This window comes from Astatotilapia calliptera, chromosome 13 (assembly GCF_964374335.1).
Source record: "Astatotilapia calliptera chromosome 13, fAstCal68.1, whole genome shotgun sequence".
NCBI lineage: Eukaryota > Metazoa > Chordata > Actinopteri > Cichliformes > Cichlidae > Astatotilapia > Astatotilapia calliptera.
The window spans coordinates 28,479,407-28,500,512 of record NC_137434.1 but is presented as its reverse complement, the minus strand read 5'-3'; the positions used below and the strand labels follow the sequence as shown (position 1 = coordinate 28,500,512).

The following is a 21,106-nucleotide window of genomic DNA, read 5'->3' as shown; positions in this document are numbered from 1 at the left end:
TAGCATTTTGAGTGTCGTCGTGTTTTTTGAGCGAGCGTGGAGACGGCCGTCGCCCTGATTCCAGTATCCAGATGCATCCAGTTGTTAAATAAAGAAAATCATCCCACTCTGTGGAGGCTTTTCACCACTAGAAAAGCAGAAATGGTAAAAAAAAAAAATGAGTTACCTGACTCAAAATCTGAATTTACTGACCAAGGGTCTCAAAATGTCAATTCACTTTCAAGTAAGACATAATTTTACTGAACTTGGAGGTTGAGCGTTACCTGATTAGGATTTCCTAAGTTTAATACATGAACTATAAATGATGGGCAAACTCTGGCAAACTTAAGACTGTTTTTTAAACTTCTTAGTCTAAGTTGACACAGCATTTCCTCCAGTAAAAGTTTAGTTTCTCCTAGAAAGGTCGCACGAGTAGTTAAACTGTGCCTTTAAAGGAGCAGAACTAGGATACACTGTTAAAGAGTTAAAACTCACTTTTGAGACAATCTGATCCTGTGTGTTTATGGCATAAAGATAAATTCTCAGAACAGTCGTAATCATGGTTTCATGTAAAGCTTCATAAGCTTACATTAAAGTGAGAGGTGACTACATTATACTTCTAGTCTGGTTACTGTAGGCTAGTTTTTAGGCCAAAAAGCGACTTTATCTACAGATTGTCCGCACTGGAGCTTTATAACGTCCTCACCTGTAGGAACAAGATCAACCTGCACAAAACAGGTAAGGAGCTCAGCGGCCACAGTGGGAGGGGCGGGGCTGAATAAAGGGGCGGGGTGGTCTCCCGGTGGCATTTCCAGCCAATCAGCTGTTCGGGACTGAGCTTCAGCTGAGCCTCAGGTCAGAGGCAGAGCAGCTCTGGGAGTTTGCATATCAGCAAGCGAAGAAAAGTTTTGACAAGCGGACCTGCGGGCGGCTTCTGTCAGCAGCAGCAGCTCAGCGTTCAGCCTGTGTGGAGTCTTTTCTCAGCGGGTGAGAGGTTGTACAATCCTCGGCAGTGTTCTGAGACTGTACGGCCCCAATCCCCCAGCTCAATCACCGCCAGCCTGGACTAACTGAACGCTTCACAGGTTTAATGACTTCATCTGTCAGCGGGCTCCTTGTGACCTGCGCACTTCGGTCTTAAACCTGCTTTTTCTCGTCTCCCTATTTTTTTAAATATAATTTTGTTTTAACTCTAAAGTTGGACTTTACTCAATACTGTCGTGGAAACAGCATTGCGAAAATATGACAGCCGAAAAGGAGAAAAAGAGGTAAGAGATACTGGATTCACTCCTCTCCTTCAGCCTCTCTGCGGTTTTAATTGCCTTCCGCTTGGATGTGACTTTATTAATTCGCGGATTTAATAACAGAGGCTGTTTATTTAGTGCAGAAATTGCCTGACAGTTGGCTGCTGTGGCACAGAGAGGGACCTGTTGCTGCAGTGCTGCATGTGACTTGGCCTAGCTTTGCGCTCTCTGCTTGTTTGGAAGGCAGCGACAGGCGGTGGTTTCACACAGCTTTAATCTTAGCATTGCATTAATTCTGATGCACCGGGGCTGGAAGGCAAGTGGCCGGTTTAGCCTGTAACTGAACCGAGCGTTTGTTTTGGAAATGAGCTGATTTGGGTTTCACTGCGAGAAGCCGCAGTCACATTGAATTGTGCATATTTTAAAACCCCGAATGAACTTTAAAGGACTTTAAAATACTTTCTAAATATATTCAAATTTGAAATTTAATACAATTTCTGATCTGCTTCTCGCTCATTCTAAGGTTAAACCCCACTACTGACTAATTTCCACATTAAGTGGTCCTGTAAACAAACCATTAACTTTTAAAAAAGGATGTGTGTAAATACCTCTATGCACAACACTTGTAATCTTTTTAAATGGAAGTTATGAAGTTTCATATGAAGAAAAATTTTCTTGCATAATTAAACCCACATAAAACACTTTGATCCTGCACACAGGATGCAGAGCAGACACAGAGAAGGCTCAACTTGCATGCGAAGTAGCAGCTTACTGTAGAAAGGTGCATGTCATTATGAATGTATAAATATTAACAAGATCTACATGGACTTTTGAACAAGTGGTAACAAGAAGAAAAAAAAAAGACACCACACTTTTTTTGTTTTTCTTTTTTTTTTTTTTAGTAAGGCAGCACTTTCTGGAGAGAATCCAAGCTCTTAACCTTTAACCTCCTTTTAACAGAAGCTGGGCATCAGTAAAGGATAATCAGTCATTACAGCAGATATCAGACTGCCTGATCAGGAAAGTTCTAGACCTGCAGATATATTGCAGTACCTTGCTCTTGCTCTAACCACCTGATGTTTAGCCAAAATCTCAAAAACTCATATTTGGCGGCATGACTGGCAGCATTCATAGAGCTGTGACATCTTTTTTTTTTTCTTAACTTAGTCATATCACACAGCATGATAATCTTGTCCTGTAACTAGTCAAACAGGAGATAATTGTGCATGTTTTATCTAGGTCAGTGTATCCCAGCATTGATCTGACCAGTGAAGTTGTTTATAATTTGGCTCTAATTATGTATTGTAATATTTCAGGTTTCTTCAGTTTCCCTGGCTTTATTCCCTTTTTTCTGGTTGTTAATTGTTCATCAGTAGCCATGAAGCCTCAGGCTTAGTAATAATGCTTTACTCGTCTCAGCCTGTCTTGGTTTGTGTGGTCACAACAGGCCAGTTAGCTTTAACATCTTACCTGTGGGAAATTCTAAATTAGGTTTCCTGGTTGATTCCTGGTGAGAGCGTGAAACGATGCTCAACTTAATATTTAATTAAGAGATTCCCAGAGATTTTCTGCAAATTAATCTTTCACACTACCTGGAGAAGAAAACTGATTTCAACCAGTGCAGCTGTTTTCGCTTGACACCTGCTTGTATGTCCTGTGCACCTCGGACTCTTTTCTCTGACTCTTGTCTGTCAGATCAAGCGTAAAGGTGAACAAAGCAGGGGACTAAGGCAGGATAACTGTGCCAGGGGTGAAAACATTCAGAGAAAGAGGGAGAAAATGACTTGGGGAGATGGAAAGTGAGATGAGTATAGGGCATTTCCTCTGACTGGTCAACGCCTCTGTGCTCCCACTGAAGACCTATCGGCCATTTTAGGGAAAAGGATCTCTGCAAGTGTGTCTCTGTCAGGCTGCACATGAAAAGCGTGTGTGTGTGTAAGTGTGTGAGAGTTCACTGGTGTTTGTCCTCTCGCTGGTGTGCTCTGTGTGTGTTTGTCTTTGTGTCACACAGTAGTATGTTGTCACTGCTGCTGCCTGGAAGTCATAATTGGTTTGATAAGTTTTGATTCATGACAGCTGCCAGTGTTTATTTGAGATCCGGTGTCTCTCACTGGTTTTATTAATAATAATCATGTGGATGTGATGAACTGACTTCTTGTCCGGCAGGTACATATTTTCTGTATCCTGATACACAAAAAGATTTCAGAAGATTTTCATCACAGAGTCACTGATTTTTCTTTATATGTTGGTGTGCGTGTCTATTTTAAAGCTACAGCTGGAACGTATTTGATTGGTTTTTTTGCTTATTGTTTTGTAAAAGCCCAACATGTTCATGGAAGAAGGAAAAATGAACTGTCAGATATCTGCAAATGGAGAAAATAATAAGTGTTTTTTAATAACTGATTAATCATTTATGTTTCTGCAGTTGGAACTTTAAAGGCAAATATTCAAAAATTTGATGGGTAACTGAAAGTTAAAAAAGAAAATGCACAAATCAGCAAACAGACTTGATGAGGGGGAAAAGTAGTGATTTCACACTGTAGTTGAACCCTCTTGTCTCCTACATGTACTATCTTGGATCTTTTGGATCAAGCTTCCACCTTATGCGGGCTTTGCCTTTTTTTTTTTTTTTGCTTGGAAGATGTTTTGTCAGAGAGAAAATGCATTCCCCCTTGAAGCAAAACTGAGAATGCAGTAAAGCAAAATTGGAGGAAACGGGGTACTTTTTAGGTTTTTCTACATTGCCATTACGAGTTTCGGCAAGTTAAAGCAGTCGCACAAGTTCTTAGAAAAACAGAAAAAACGTAATCAGATAAATCGGTTAATAAGAAAAAAAAAAAAGTTCAAACTAAAGGCACAAATAAATTCAGGATAGCCTCTCAGGAGTACCTTTTCACAAGAGCCCGAAAAGAGGAGCCCGAAAATGTTACAAGAGCCTTGAACTGGGTGAAAAACATCTGATAAAGTCTGTGTGCGTAAGGCCAGCTTTGTGTCTTGTCATCCACTGAGTCAACGCTGATTTGAACTGTCACTGCAATCTTTTCTGAGTCTTGATGATATTAGTTGCTGGTAGAGTTACCACACCTTTCTGATTTGGAGCAAAGAAACACTTCCTGAGTTTGTATAAGCAGCCAGCAGTGCTCCCAAAACCCCAAAATGTCCTCCAGGCAAGCTGAAATTCCCAAAATAACAATGACTGCAAGGGTGTCGGCCGTACATCAGTGGGAAAGTAAAGCTCTCTCTTATTTTTGAATTGCATCTCATATTTTGTGTTATCAATAATATAAACATAATTTTCTTGCGACAATAATTTGGATTTTGTTACTTGTTGAGTTGCGATGACGATTATTACAACGCTGTAAGTCCAAGTCACCTGATCTGTTATATTCTTATGTCTGCGCCACGTTCACATCGTGAACTTTTCCTGTTATGTTAGTGTGACTACTATAATCGGCAATAAGTTCAAAATGTTCTCCATCATTTAAGCCAAAAAAATCTTCACTGTATTGCTTTGTAGCTTTCTTTTATTCATTTCTTAGACCCGAGTGTTTACATTGCTCAACTGGATTCACAAGTAATGTTACATTACTAGTATTTTTCTTGTTATGTATAACAGTGGTTGACATAGTGTACACTTGTATGTTTACTTTGGTTTGTAACAACTTCAGAAAGCCGTTACCACAACCTGACTCCGTAACACACCAGCAGTGTTTGTCACGCTACTGAATACATTGAATAGCTTCTTTTCTTTTCTCCTTTTTTTTTTTTTTTTTTTTTTTTTTTACATGTTGGTCTACTGATACCAGAAATAAGTTGTGGGCTTGTGAGGAACTCCTCTCGCTTCTTTCAGCATGTGATCCCATTGGAAACAATGCTCAAAGGTCAGAGTCCAGGGCAGCTGCCAGGCAGATATACATTACATGACTGCTGAGAGATTGAGCCATTCGGGTGTATTTTCTGTCTCTTTGGAGGACATTTTACCGTTATCATAGTTGTTGGGGGTGTAGCTGTATATTCTAGCAATAACAAAATGGGCCAATTTAAATTGTGGATGTTAAAAAAATATATTAAGAACCTTATCATAGCAGTTTCTAGGTATAAAACTTTTGCATTTATTGAGGAGATGATTTGGTTTTAATTCTAGTAGCCATGTGCATGTTAAGTCATCTTAACAAGAACCACATTTTATGGTGTCTTTGAGGTGTTTGTATGACAGCTGTGGGGTTCTTTTTCTTCTAATCTCCACACCAAAACATAGCTGAATGAATTTAAGACCTTTAATGACTTTGAGTTTAGTTTCTCTTAATGACTGTTTTATAGGAGATGGTACATACTAAGCTGTCTGTCTGTAACATTTCACTCACTCCAAAGACTCAACAGGAAAATGTCTGAAAAGATTTTCTTTTTGAGGGAATATATGCTGAGCTAGAATCACTTTATTTTATGGACCGCATGTAGCCCAGTTTAAACCTCAGACCAGTTGAACTGTAATAACTTAAAAAGAAATGCCTCCAAATTTTCCCTTTGTTTGTTTTAAGAGGTACATATGGAAAACATTGACATTTAATGAACCATCCATTTATAAAATATATGGGCCGGCTCAAATGACTTTGTAAAAACAAGTGTCATTTAAACAACTTATCGTAAATCAAAGAAGCAGATCGTCACAGCGGCCACAGGTCGTGTTTGTTTTTTCCTGTCAGGAGGCTGAAAAACTTCTGGTTTGGACGAAATTAACAAGCAACAGTTTTATGATTTGCTCCAAGTATAACCTGCAACTTGATTATTAGAGTAATATATAATGAAAAGTGTAAAATGCAGTTTTGATGCAGTGGGCTGGACTCACCTTTTGATGATCTGACATCAGGCAGTGTTAATGCTTGCTGAATAATTCTGGCAGCTTGTTTGAGCTGTCAGTGCTGCAGTGCTTTTAAGCTAGAACTGCTCACTTTCATCATATTGGTCATGTTGAACCTTATCCTGAGTGGTGTTGGTGCTGTGGAGCGAGTAGTTTAAAAGCCTGATTTGTGGTTTTAATGATCTCCTAAACACACCAGTTTGGCAACATATTCTTGCTGTTGTTACATCTTTGTGTCCTGCTTTCTTATGCTCATCCACGGGAAGGAGAGGGGAGGGTGAGGGAGGTGAGCAAGTTGCCAAAGATAAGACAGAGAGCACACAAAAGGGAGGACAGAAATAATCAAGAATAATCAAGTGGATGCAAAGGTGATTATAGATGAGCATAAATCAATGAGGCATTTAAAGACCAATGAGTAAAGTGCAGAAGGAGCAGCTGTGGCGTTGCGTCAGATTACAGAAGCCCGTCAACTCAGTGCCTCCCATCCTCGCAGTGCTCCACAGTGGGCCGAGGGTTTGGTTGGCACAGAGCCTTCGTGCCTCTTTTGTGTGCTAACCTCGGGCAAACCCGGCCTCCCGACCCAAACATCACGCCACTTACAGAAGGCGTGCAACCTGCCCGCTGCAAGACAGAGGAGTGAAAGGAAAGACGGAGAGGGTGAAGCCCAAATGCTTAAAATTGGAGCTTGTTTGTTGTATTCAGAGATGGGAAGTGATTAAGTACATTAACTCAAGTAGAGTGCTTTAGTGAGGTTTGAAACTCTAAATCCTCAGTTCTTTAAAAGAATTCATATTGGGAACAATATGTCTAAAATCTATCTTCCTTACTGCCCAGTCTAAAGAAGGAAAGCTTTACCTTTCCTAAGAAAAAGTTTGGAACTCGTGTAAATGCAAAGTTTATGAAGACATTTGGATTTATAGTTTCAGCACTAGGTTTAAGGGCCTCAAGTGGCAGCTAGGCAAACTGCAGTTTTTGCCTTTACTTTGAGCTCCAGAGGCTGTCGACTTTTCTTTTGTCCAGCTGACACCTTGGATGTGCGTTATGAGCAACGTAACCAAAATGTGAGGCCAAACAAGAACGCATTGCATAAAAGATTACTAACAGTTGCTGAACAGTTAATCGGTTTTGTTTTGTTTTTTGGGTTTTTTTCTTTTTTTTGGTTCTTTTTAAGTTGTGTTGGGATTTCCCAAAACGGTTTTCCCGGAGTGTGACAAAGCTGGAAACGTGACCTTAAATAATACTAATGTTACACTTTTGGTTTGATGACTTACAAGAAGCGCCTCTTAACAACTCGCAATGATTCCCAGACCTCGACTGAACTTTGTCTTCAATATCAAGTATGGGCAGAATTTATTGCTTCCCTTAAGGGGGTGGAGGGGAGGGGGGTGCTACAGTATGAGCTGCTCGCTGGCTCTGCCATTGTGAGTTATTTTCAGTTAGAATCTCAATAAACAAACAAAAGCTTGGTACCAGCAGCAACATTAGAAGACACTTCAGTCTGTTTGTCAGTTTTTGAGTCTCTGTGGTTAGGAATGTGTCCATTTATTTTGAGAGTCCACTGTTTGTGTTTGTCAAGCTCTTGTTCAGTGTTTTACTCTGGGTAAACAATTTGAGAGGAAGATGAGGACCGAAACAATAGAGGCCAAACAAAAAGAGAGACTAAAGCGAGGTAGAGCGAGTGAAAGATTGAGTGGGGAGAGAGAGAGGCTTGGGGTTATTAAGTAGCAAAGTGATACAGACACAGCTACGCTACATTTGCCAGCTGTGTGACTCGTGTGGTTTACCGTGAGTGATTCTTTCTGGGTGAACGGTTTTAAGCGAGCCCGCTGCTTCTCCTGCTGCTGCTTACGGACAGCGGTGGACTTGAAGCTTTAGAAGCATGTGTGGATTCAGAAAGAGGCGGCTGGCCAACAGCTATTTAACACATCAGCGCTGAGAGCACTTACAGAGCAGGAAGGACAGAATTTACAAGTTAATAAAAGTGCATGTCAGTGATTGTTACTTTCCAGCAACAGGTGTGGATTTATTTCATTTTTTCTATACAGTGCTGTGAATTGAGTGGGAATGCCTGTGAACAGAGTGCTTGTTTTACTTTGTTGCTTTTTACTGAACATGATCTTATTGACACAAGCTGTTTTTACACATGAGCCATGGAAAATGCTGGGAGAATCAGTTCTGAATTATCTGAAGGTTTCTCTTTCTCACATGTATCACGCCGCAGGGGATGGTTTGTGTCAGACGTGTTCTCACTACTGGAAGCGCGCTGGTTTGGTTTAGCAGAGGGAGCTGCCTGAGTAAAGGAGGACAATGATGAGCACTCACCTGCTGTGAATTCACTGGACAGCTTTAAAAAAAAAAAAAAACGGTGTTGTTCCCTCGTTGGAACAATCAGCATGACACAGCCTTGGTAAAAGGGAACTGGCTGTTTTTTATTTATTTTTTAAATGATTAAAAATGAGTTTCTTTTCTTTATAAGTACTCAGACTGTTGGAACGGTTGTTGTTTTTGGCTATCATAACCATTAGTTAAATGAGAAAACTCATCAACCATAATTAGACATAAAACGATCAACTATCTTATCTGCAGGTTTTTAGTGTTGGGGAATTTTTCACAAACACTCTGAGTGTTTAAACAAATTAGATTGCACTTCTTTCTGTAATTAAACTGTAAGTTTCTTCAGCTAGAGATGCAGTCTGTGAGTGAGTGCACCAACGAGCTGTAAATATCAAGCATTAAATAAAGAAAGAATGTTTCTGTTTTCAATGGCAAAAAGAGCTCAAAAGTGAGTGTGTGCAATAAACAAACTGGTAAACCTGAGACCCTGCTAACTGCTGAGGGCCCTGGTCAGCCGTACGTACAGTCCAGCGTCCCATTTGGCCATCAGACCCTTGCGCAGTGAGGGGGAAACAGCAGGGGAGGCGAGAAGTCGGTCTGGGAAACCTCTCTATATCTTTCCATTGTTATTTTTATCTCATTCATTCTCACCCGCCTACGCTACCTCCTCCTGTCTTTAACCTCTTTCTTTTTTGCTTTTCGCTCCTATCACATTGTCTCACATTTATTCTGGACACCCGACAGCGCTGTTTACCCCGCTCACTTTGTTGTTGTTGCCACGGCCTCCCCACCACACTTCTGTTCTTTGCCTCTTCTGCTTCGCCACATTCTCCTCTTTTTCAGAACTGTGTCTCCTTGCCATTTCCTTTTTCCCGTCCGCCAGCTCCCCTTCTTCCTTTTCCTCTGCTACCAAATTGGCTGAGATCCACGATCCCCTGTATGTCACCTGGCTGAGCTCCATCTCCCTGTAGACTTCCCGTTTCACCTCAAGAGTGACTGTGAAATGTTTGCTCTTCAAAGTCAGAAGCTGGACATAGAAAGTTGTGTGCAGAAGGGATTTCGCTTTATTTACCAATTTCTGAAACTCATCGTAACTAACTGTAGCCACATTTTCCTTAACTTTAAAGATGCCCTGTGGAGTTTTATTGTAAACATATTTGCATTTCCCACAAAAAACACAAGTAAAAAGTCCATGTAGCAAGAAGTCAGGGTGGAAGGAAATGTCAGCAAAACAGGGAATTTTAAAAAGGGACCGCTGTTGTTCTATTTCACACCGAAACATCTGCTTGACCGCAATCATTCCATATCCGCAGCCTTGTTTCTGTTATTGTAACCAATGATAAAGTTCCCTTAACTTCAACAGAAGAGTCATTTTAACTGCACTGCATAAAGACTGGATTCATGCTCCTTAAACACAGTGCAGCTGCATAAACTTTTACATTTATATGTATTCAAGTGTTCATGTTGAAGACTTGTACGTATGCATCTACAATTTCACCTCAAACTTGCTCTTAGAGGAAAACCTCACCCTGTAAAGTGACCCGAGTTTCATGTTGGGGGGGTCATCAGTGCTGATGAGAGCTATATCTCCAGTTAAGACTCTTATCCCACATTTCCACATTAACCAGTTTATGCACCAATCATCTTCCAGGATCAGGACATCAATATAGAGTTCTACTGCCATGTCCACAGGTGTCTAAGATTTGGTGTATCATTGTATGTGAGCAGGTGCAGTGGAAAAACGGTCTTCAGTCACCACCCACATCCATTGTGCAGATTTGCATGTCAGAACAGAACGTATGTGCACAAAGAGATGGCCTCATAGGGAGATCGGCCTAATAGAAATCAGATTAGATTATTTCTTTTTATGGGGATTTTTTGATCACACCTCATGCACTCATTAAAAGCAAACACAGAAAAAGCCTCCACATGCTCCCTCGTGCTTCACTGTTCTGGAGCTTTAGAGCGCATTCACAAATTTAGAAGTCCAGACACCGTCCTCTTAGTCTGGAATACAATGCACTTTAGCAAAAGTCACTTTGTAGTGCTCTGTAAGATTGTATATATTTTTTTTAATTTCACAGTGGAGTTTATGCTGTTTTTAAAAAAAATAAATAAATAAATAAAAAATTCAGGAAACTTGTATATCTCTCCAGAACAACAGTTGTCATTATTTCACTTTTGTCATTTGAAAAGTTTTTGTGTTGAAAGAGATTACTGTTCCCTTTTGTTTCCCCCTCCTGTGTGTTAAAAGCTTTTTCCTTGAATGTCCTTTTCAGCTCTCTCGACACTTTTACTGTTCAAGGTGAATTTGCAAAACGGGACCGGAGGTCAAGAGCCGATAACCAGGACGGAACAGTAAATCAGGGCTTGTTTTTGACCTTCACCTGGTGCATTTTTTTTCTGCCAGAAAAACATTTTGCAAACACTTAAAAATTCCCCAAAATGAGTTTCGCAGCTTTTGAAGTCGAGTAACCTTGACTTGACAACTATGTCAGAAACTTGAGTGAAAGCAATAATAAAGTGAAAACCAGTAACACACTCACATTCCTCCTGTAATCCTGTCGCTGTAATCCCGCTGTAGTCAGTCCTCTGTTCATTGGGTTTGCGTTTAAAAACATGCAAAGTAAAGACAGTCTGTTTTCTCCTTACGTTCTCTTTTTAATCATCTCTTTATCGTTCTTCAGAAACTTTGAGTAATGAAACAGTTTTATCATTGCTAGGAACTGGATTTTCTTCAGTTTTTCCATGCGAGACCCTTAAACCACAAATACTACAGATTTACCCACCAAAGCTTCTCTCAGGTGCCATCTGTATCTGCCCCACCACATTAACTGAGTCAGCAGTCAGCTCATCCCTTTTCATCTGTAGTTATAATAAGAAAATGGACCGCGTCCCAAACTTTTTAGTGCTCTACTGATTTAAGTGTTTAGGTTATTGATTGCTGTTGTTGTAAATGTGTTGGTTCTACAGAGCCATGAACAAGACTCCTGTAGCAGTTAATCACTTCAGGTCGGCTGTTATCTCATCAGGGGGCAATAATTCAGATCACATGGGGAAAAACTTTGTTCATCATGACTAAGGGTGCTGTTTTTTCCCCCCAACAGTACTGATTTTTTTTAAATATTTATTTATATAATAACACTTAAATTCCAATAAAGTACAGGAAACTTTAACAGTGCACTTACTCTCATGTACAACAGCAGTTTCTTACTGTAAAATAGTACAATTCACTGTGTAAAATGACATTGTTGACATAGTTATTGTGATTATATAGAACACTAATTAAAACATAAATTAGGTCTTGGAGAATCTGGATACAGTAACAATGACAATGATAATAAAAAAGACAGCAACAAAATAACCCATTCATTTTAAAATTTAAAACTTTTTTTTTTTAAACTTTCTCTGATGAGCTGAAATAAATGATTTTGAACTCACCATGTAAATCTTTTTACTTTTAGTTTGCCTTCTCTATCTAAATGTTTAGATTTGTGCCATTCAGCTCATTTGGTATTCTCAGCGGGGTTTCTAGTCTGGTCAGCTGACCTCCCTCACACCACCTGTGGCCTCCCTCTCTTTCGCCTTTTCCCTTTCTCCATCCCCTCTGTGCTTCTTTCAATCAGCCAGTCTATCCCAACCATCAGCGTGCTGTGGGCGGGTTTGTTTGTGCCAGAGTGACTGTGTGTGTGTGTGTGTGTGTGTGTGTGCGTGCGCACGCGCGCTGCTCTCTTTCATGGACTATCGGAATCATCAGCAATCTCCTGCATCGTTCTTCCCTTGATTGAGGCGAAGTCGGGGCCCCTGTCTGGGATAGCTGTTTGTTCGCCTGTGTGTCTGTGTGTGTGCGCATGCACACACAGACAAATGGTTGTTTGGCTGTGTTTCCAGAACTTGATGTTCCTTAGGATCACAGATTAGCCAGTACTGTATTGTTGCTCTGTGTTTGTTCGGCGAGGCGCCACAACTACAGGAAGACCCACTGTAAGCAAGGAAAGGTGTGTGTGTGTGTGTGTGTCTGCTAAGTTGTTTGTGTGTGCATTATGGGTGTGGGTAGGCCTTTTCTGACTCTAGACCACCTTTATAGTGGAAAGCAGCATGTTTTCCATAAGCACAATCTAAAAATATCCAAACAGACTTCAACATTCTTTAAAGTACACTTAAAAAAATAAGTGCCAATATGCCTGTGTGAGACTTTAGTGTGTATTCTCCCTTTTGCCCGGGGAAATAAATGACTAAGAAATAATGATGATAGTAGTAGTATTCTTGTTTTGTAACATTCCTCCAAAGACTACTTCATCAGTTATAGTTTTAGTAACACACTAAAAAAAATACTTGGTTACTTTTAAATCTATTAGTCTCCCTCTTCTGATTGATCAACATAATATATTTTTGTTTTTTTAAACAAAGATTAATTATTCATCGTTAAATAATGAATATTTAATTTTAAAATCAGAACTAATATGTGTGTGTGTGTGTGTGTGTGTGTGTGTGTGTGTGTGTGTATATGTATATATTAATTATATAAATATTTTTTTTCTTTTTTTTCTTTTAAATTCAGACCAAAGACAGACATGTAAACGGCGTACTTTTCAGCAAAGCTGCGCACAACAAGACTTCATCTAGTTCACACTTCATCTAGTTTTAGTGGAATTGATAGCAATCTTCATACAGCTGTACTGATCTTTAAAGAAGAGGTGAAGGAATGGTACAAAAGTTCAAGCCTCAGAGTCAACGAAATCTGTCGATCTGTACTCGGCGAGAGTGATGGAAATGACAACAAACTGATTAGAACAGTTTTAGTTACTGGGCAAAAGAGCAAATGGTCCATGAAGCACACTCACATGCGCACACAAACTCACGTGCACACTCTTGCTCGCACTAACACAGCCTGACACCTGCTCTGGTTACAGGATCTGTTTCCTATAAGCACCTTTTGGCTTGTTATCACAACAATCACAGCAGGAGTCAGGACCTGTTTTCTGGGCATTTGTGTTCGTGTGTTTATGGGGCTGCTTGTTGAACAACCTGAAGATTCAATCCAGAACTTGAATAACAAACTCGTAGATTAGTGTCTCTTCAGTTAACAGCACCTGCATGTTGTAGTTTCTGGTGTCAACAGAAAGACACATCTCCCAGACAGCAGGAATATATTTATATGTATGTATATTTCAGTTTAAGTAAAGATTTGGGAGGTTAAATGGTACCAATATGCAGGGCTGGACTGGGACAAAAAATCGGCCCGGGCATTTTGACCAGAGACCGGCCCACCAAAAATGTGACGTCATTAGGGGTAAAACCGCAAAGGATTCTGGGAACTCGTGGCAAGAGGTACTAGCGCATGCAGGCTTTCAATTGAACTCAGTTACACAGCGATAAAAAGAAACACAAAAATAGCTGGTATTTGCCAAAAACTGATTGCTCGTATTTAAATTGCTATAAGTAACTTGTTGGGCTATAATATGTGAAGCGTATGCCAAATGCATCCCTCATGGATGACATAAAGTCATCTCTCCATCTCCATCTCTCTCTCCTGCTCTTTTATTTCTCTCTCTGCTGCTCTTCTGTCTCCTCTGTCACAGACTTCTCCACTTTTGATGATAAATCAGCCTGGTGCAACATGTAAGGATTGGCACAATTTGTTAAGATTTTGAGGAGTTTGAGAAACTAACCTTAAGCATAAAATAAAATTTACTATCAGTAACTTCATAGCACCCGCCCAGCAGTATATAAACTCCGTCATGCTAGCTAGTACGCAGTACCAGTTATTCTAAGCGACTGTAAAAAGTCAGCACAACGAAAACAAACTACAACTAAACTTGGTTTATATCTGACACAGATAGACAGCAGGTCATAACTTCTTACCTGAAGTTCAGTTCCTCTGCCACTATGACCGGCGGCCGCCTCGGGTCTCTCCTCCTCTTGCCTCCCCTTTCCCTTATCCACCTTTTTTATTTTTGTTGTTGTGTCTTTACATAAGTCATGAATCATAAACCTGCAATGAGCTCGTGTCTTTTAAACTCGGCTTACTCAGATTAAAGGCTTTTGTGGAATTCTTTTCGCCTGCTGTTGATGCGTTTAATTCCAGCTGTATCTGTTTGCATCTTTTAAGTGATGGAAACCTCGGCCTTGTTGTAATAACACACCATTACATTATGTCCAAAGAATGGGCATTGATGTTCTGTGTAAGTAAAAATTAAGAAATAAATGTGTAACGAGATGAAAGTTTTCCATTCTTAAATGGAAGATTTGCCTTAAATTTTTTTTTAATTAAAAAAAGGAGTTTTTTTTTTTTAAAGCTTAATTCCACTTGGAGCTTCACATTTGCTGAAATGATCCTTTAAATCAAATCTCTGTGGCAGGAAACCTTAAAACCTCCTTCCAAAGATACAAAAATAAATCTTTAAGCACCTAAAAATAAGAATTGGACAGATTCAATTAAATGTTAACGTGTGTGTGTGTGTGTGAGAGAGATTGTTATGCTTATTACTGTACATGAATCTACATAAGATTGTCATACGTTAGTGCATGAGATATGATGCAGTGTCAGATCACCCTGAACACCACGCTCTCTATCTGTTCATGTTTGAATGCAGATCTGAACAGATGAAGCTTTGTGCTGTGCAGACAGAGAGGGCTGCAGGGGAAAACTGTATTAACGGCCTCATTACTGCCAGCAGAGAGGGGAACAGACACAATATGTCCGAGAGCAGCAGCGGCAGCAGCTCTGCCCTCTTTGTTTTTGTTCCGATTAGGCCTGAAAATAATCTCGCGACTGGGCAACATGTGAGTGTGCGTGCACATGTTCCTCCTTACGCTCCAGGCTGCAGGCGTCCAATGGCAAGTTTATCGCAGCGAGAGTACCAAAAGTGATTGAAAAAAGCTTGCGGGTAAGGGGGAGAAAAATAATGAATGAGGACCGAGGGTGTGGACTGTTGTACCACATTCAGATTTCAGGTTTGCTTTCCAAGTAGCAACGCTTCAGGTTGAAAAACATCTGGCTCTGCTGCATTGTTCGATTCCGAAGCTGCCTGTGGGGTGAGCTCATAATTCTGATTGATGCTTGTAAAACGATTTGAGAGCCAAGTGAAAGTTATAAACATGACTTACACATAATTAGAGCAGCAAATTTGGTCATTTGAAGTCTATTCAATAAAAGCAAGTGTGGATCTGTTGGATGACAAATTACTGCCAGAGCCAAATGATTTATAGATTTATTTATTTTTTTAAAAACCATTAAAAGTCATTTTAAAAATACACAAGTTAATTTCACAAATCAAAATAGACGTGATTTGTATTCTACTATTCTTATTTCACTGTGATTAATTTTATTTCCTCCACTGTTTTGATTAGTGTTACGCTGCTGTCAGTTAAAGTAATGACTTCTTCTGCTGTTTTGTGTGTCGAGGGGAGGAGGGTAAATTGAAGAAGCTGCTTTCTTATCTGTGTATGAACAATGTGCAAACAGAGTAGGATAAGCGGCCTGCATGTGAAAACGCTCCCCTGCTCTGCAACGAGTTTGACGTCATTATTTTGCAATGTGAGTGAAACAGAAAATATGCTGAGACGGATTTAAAAGAATTGGCTCAACTGGTATTCGGAATGACAATGTGACAAAGATAATTGGCGCCGAAAGCTTCCCAGCAAGTGTTGCATCTGAACACAACACAGAGTACTGGTGAGTGTGCGAGGCTGACGAGTTGCATAAAATGACGTCTGCTTCAGTGGCGCCGACTTGACCACAACTTCCAGTTAAGTCACAACTACTGCAAGCAAACAAAGGAAAGTTGATGGCCTTGCAGGTATGAAAATACTTCAGTATGAAGGTTGGCTTTTCCAGGGACTGAGTATCTCTGAGTGGTATCTGCTGCTAAAGTACTATTTCCATCTTCAGCCTTTCAACCACAATTAGTATTGTCACATTCAGGGCTCTACATTCAGTGTGAGTCAGGCTGATGTTGCTCTCTGCCTCTCGTGTTCGTGTACCTTTTGCATGTACCTGAGCATGTGACTGGCTGTGGTTTAGAGTGACAGTCTCACTTCTCTCGCAGAGGTTTCAGAATGCCAGATATGTGTTTTCTACTTGTTTTAATACCCAGATCTCACACCACGTCGCCCTCTTAGAGAGGAGAAACAGACGAAACCAAATCATCTGTTCCATCACAAACGCAACACAAACAGAAATCCTTTTGGAGCTACTCATACCACGTTTGCGTGAGTTCTTGATGATTAAAATAGCTGGTGACCCGCATCTCCCCCCTCTCAGCTTTGGTTGCAACTCTCGTAGGCCTTTTTAAAAGCAGCTCTTGGATGTGCCAATGAATCGGAGCAGAACAAAGAATGTTATCTCCGCGTTTTACATCATTTTATGGCAAGAATAGAAGTTGGAGCTGAAACTTGTGGGATGTTTTCATTTCAGAAGCTTTAACAAACAGATTCATGTTTTGGCCTGAGGTGAGTGAGTGTGCTGTTTTGGGTTTTTCTTTTAGGTGTGTTTCAGCTTTCAAAATAGTATTTATGACTGCAGCACTGACGGATCATCATTGTCAGCTTGCTGGAGGTCACCTTGCTGTACATGTATGTGTACCTATATATTGTGGTTGCGAGTTTAGTGTGTCATTCTGAAGTGGCAGAAACTTGTGGTATGTTGGTTTGTGGTATGTTTAACCTTTGGCTTGTTTGCTTTAGTGTGCGTAGCCCAAGGTTAAAAGATGAGGCCCTGCCAGTAGGAGCTGAGAGGGTGGCGCAAACGGTATAATGTCCTTTAGTAGCCCTTTTAATGTGTTTTTCATGTTTGATCCAACTTTTCGGGATGAGCTGAGAGTCTGAGGAGGGCAGCGACTGGCTGATCGTACAGAATTTTCCACATGGCTTGATTGCATGAACTCGGTACCCTCTGCAGCCAGACTGTCTTCTCAAATATGCGTCTGTATCGAGCAGCAACTACCAACTATCTTTTTTCCTTTTTTATGCAGCATCTCAAACTGTATCAAAACAAGACAAAACATACAAAATGCAGCAATGCAAAGGCAAGTCTGAGCAGATACTGTAGGCCGAAGACTTTCTTTTTAAATAAATGTATCAGATCAGGAGTCCTGCATGAGTAGGGTGCAAAGTCTAAGAGCTGGGGTTAACCCTAAAAAGAGATGGAGCAAACAGGAAAGACTCAATTTACCTCCATTTACCAATCTGGGTCAATATCTAAGCCACTTCAAGTTTGCGCAGTAACTTTCAATGTCCAGAAATCAGGCTTCAGAAGAGGAAACTTCCTGTCTCACTCAAGTGAGGCAATTCCACACAAGAACTTGAGATAGTATTGAGTAAATTTGGTTGGCAAATTGTCCAATATGGCCCTCTCTCTTAAGACGAGACATTCCACTTGATGTATTTTTACTACTGGAACAACAATTCGCTCAGGACTCAGACGCCACATTGTAAAACACTTTAAGCATTTATAGAGTTCAGTAGGAGTGCTTTATGGTCTGAAATGGATGTGATGCATTTGTGTCAATACTGTCATAAATGCATTGTGCTTTAACCCGAGCCATGATTGCAAACGTAGTCACGTAGTTTTACTGCCTAAATATATTCAAAGAATGACATAAGGGAAGGTAAAAAAAAAACCATATACATATATAATAAACGTAAGTGGAAAATAATTGAATATGAGGTATCTGACAAGACTCTTTTCTTCTAGAAACGGCATTACTTGATTACCAGCATTGGTTTTGTTTGATTTGAGTCACTGAAGCACAAGATGAAATAAATCTGTCAGACCAGATTTATCTTTTACTGCAGGTCAAAGTGAACACATTTTCTGCAGTAAATCGTTGTGGGAACGATTTGAGGAATGAAGGAAAGAGAAGGTAGGAAGAAGAAAAATACTGGAAATTTTTTAAAGTTTTACTTGAGTAGATGCACCTGACCTCTAACCTCTGGTATGCACATGCACGCGCAGGTGGGTGCGTGTGTTTGCGTGCACGTTTGTGAATATGAGCGAGGGGTCAGTGAGTACATCGGAAGGCTGCAATGCCCTGGTGAAGCGCTGTGACTCCCATTGTTTTCTGTACTGAAATAGTCTGCTGGGATCTTCAGCAACAATGGCCCTGGACAATCAAAGAGTGGCACACTACACACACACGCACACGCGCACGCACGCACGCACGCACACACACACACACACACACACACACACACAAAGACAAAGACAAAAGAACACACATTCACACATCAAGGAGCTAGTTGAAGTTTGCTCTCAGTTGGCTTGATTGAGTGGAAGCAGTCTGCTGTCTGCTGGCTCATCAGTAATGAGACTTTGAGTGACTGACAGTCGGGGTTAATGAGTTTAAACCTCAGAGACGAGCAGGGAGACGCACTGATGGGACATAACACTCGATGAGATAAGATAATGGTGCTTCTGTGCTCTGCCTTTCCTGTTAATTGTATGCTATCTTGTCCTTAATGTGTGTTTGCATGTTGGATTTTCTAGTTTGTGCGTTTTGTGGACTCCAGATTTTGGCTGCAGGGAAAAGTTTAATTTTGTAATGCGAACCACTGAAAACGCTCTTGCTTTATGTTTAAGTAAAAGAGATGATTTGGTCCTGTTTTTGTTTAAAAAAAAAAAGTTTTTAAAAATCTTGTCTGTTAAAAGGAGGGGATTTGTCTCTGGAGCATAAACAGATATAAGGAATTAACATTATGGTCATTTAACAGAAGTGCAAATCAAATCAGAAATACTATAAATTTATGTTATAAACTTTCTAGAATTTGTTTTAGTTAAGTTACAAAAAATAAAATAATTTATGATTATTTACTTTTGGCAGTTTTTGCTCTCCATAGAACGATGTTGTGACAAAATAATTCTGATAATAGAAAATAAAATGCCAATTTACCCTTTTTATTTCTACTTTGATTTTGGATATATATTTTCAGAACATTTATTTACATAAATTGATAAATGTACATCATAGCGATCTTATGTTAATGCACAAGCATTTATGTCTTGTAGTCTCCAGTGGGAAGGTCATGAACACATTCAGCACCTGTTGAGTATTATCATAACTTAGTTTTTCTGAAGTATCCCTTCATTGCAGCACAACAAAAGCCACTTTTGGCAGTACACTTAATCACAAAGGGTCATGACGGTGAGCAACTCCACATCTTTGATTTGGCAGATTTTTTTTTTTTTTTTTTTAATTTTTTTTACCCTGGATGCCCTTCCTGAGGTAAAGGGATATGTGTCATCGAGCCAGGGCTCATGGAAATGTGAAAACCACTCAATACACATGCAAAGGTAGCAAGTGTTTTTCACCAAGAGTCATCTAAAGTATCTCAAATAAAGTGTAAGCTGAATATTGGAAACCAGTAATATATTGAAATCTACAAGAGTCAGTAAAAACACTTTAAGCCCCACAGTGTCCTAAAACAGCAGTGATCCCACCCCCATCAGAGTTCCTTCACCGAGACTGTAAATCTGATCCAAGTGGTGATAAAATGTCCTCTTATATGTACTTTCCGCTGTATGGAATAATGTAAACGCGTCCAGAACACACACGACTGCCATTTTTCCTGGCATTTAGCTGCTGTGTTGTGTAAAGCATCGGTATGCACAACAGTTGAATGGTTCAATGTACACTTTCTATATGGGCATGCAGGACGTTTTCTGTTGTTTGACCTTGTCATAGCAAGAAAACACTTCTATAGTCGTCTCACTTGGTTCAGTATTTCATCAGGTGTTTAATTTGGCACTTTATTCTCTTATCTCAGTGGGCTGTAAGTCTCCGCTTCAGAAGAAATCTTTTACGGTGTGAAGGCATCTGGCTTCTTTACCTTTTAACCTTGGTGCCAAAATATTTGTTTCTTCTGCACTGTTACATTTTCTTTCTGGCCCTGCATGTTGCAGTTCTGCCACAGATGTGATCAAGTCTGATAAACCACATCGTGTCACCACTGACAGAGGGCATGTGAAGTTCAGCAGAGCTTCACCTCGCCTGTTGTGGTTTGTAAAGTTATCTTTTCCATAGAGGCTGCTCACAGATCTGAGGGTAAAAAAGCTTTTTGTTCACAGCACTTTTTTTTTTTTTTTTTTTTTAACTTAACCTGTTTTTGGCTCTTGTTAAAGAACAAAATGCTCAATTTAAATCTGTATGAGAAAGGTCCCACTTAATTGTATCGGAACTTTTATTTTAGTTTTTTCTTTTCTGCATTTTAGGATGGAGATTGTAAAAATGTTTCTGTCTTGTTACTCAAGAAATTTTAAAGTGAATTTTGTTACTTAAAAAAATGAATTAAATGCTGTTTTACCTGAGAATTGATATCCCAGAGCCAAGCTAATACACTTTTATGAACTTAAGGTGCAGATACCTGCTTTTTAATGCCCAAATAAAGTACTACACCACCAGAACTGGAGCCAAGACTTTATAGATGGGTATTTATACAATAAACTACAATAAACTAGCAAAAGAGAGTATAACTTTTAAGCCTTAAAAATGTTTTAACGAATAAATTAGAAAAACAAAAAAGTCCTCCAAGTAATTCTGAACAGCTATACAGATGAAAACTGATTTTTGTAACAGACTCTAAATAATATGAAAGTCTATGACAATTGTCTCTTTTGGAGTAATCCCCAGGTGGTTGAGTGAGAAACTGCAGTAACTGCAAAAAAAAACACATATTGGTCACTGTCTTATTT

At 39.8% G+C, this 21,106-nt stretch overlaps 1 protein-coding gene across 1 annotated transcript in view; it reads left to right on the top strand.

The window, feature by feature from the left end:
* The first annotated feature begins 822 nt into the window (after positions 1-822).
* epas1b (endothelial PAS domain protein 1b) overlaps positions 823-21,106 on the top strand; it is a 44,925-nt gene continuing 24,641 nt past the window's right edge. Inside the window, exon 1 of the mRNA XM_026190710.2 lies at positions 823-1,247. Coding sequence (XP_026046495.2) covers positions 1,222-1,247 — 26 coding nt within the window. The 5' untranslated portion in view covers positions 823-1,221. The remainder of the gene's footprint in view (positions 1,248-21,106) is intronic.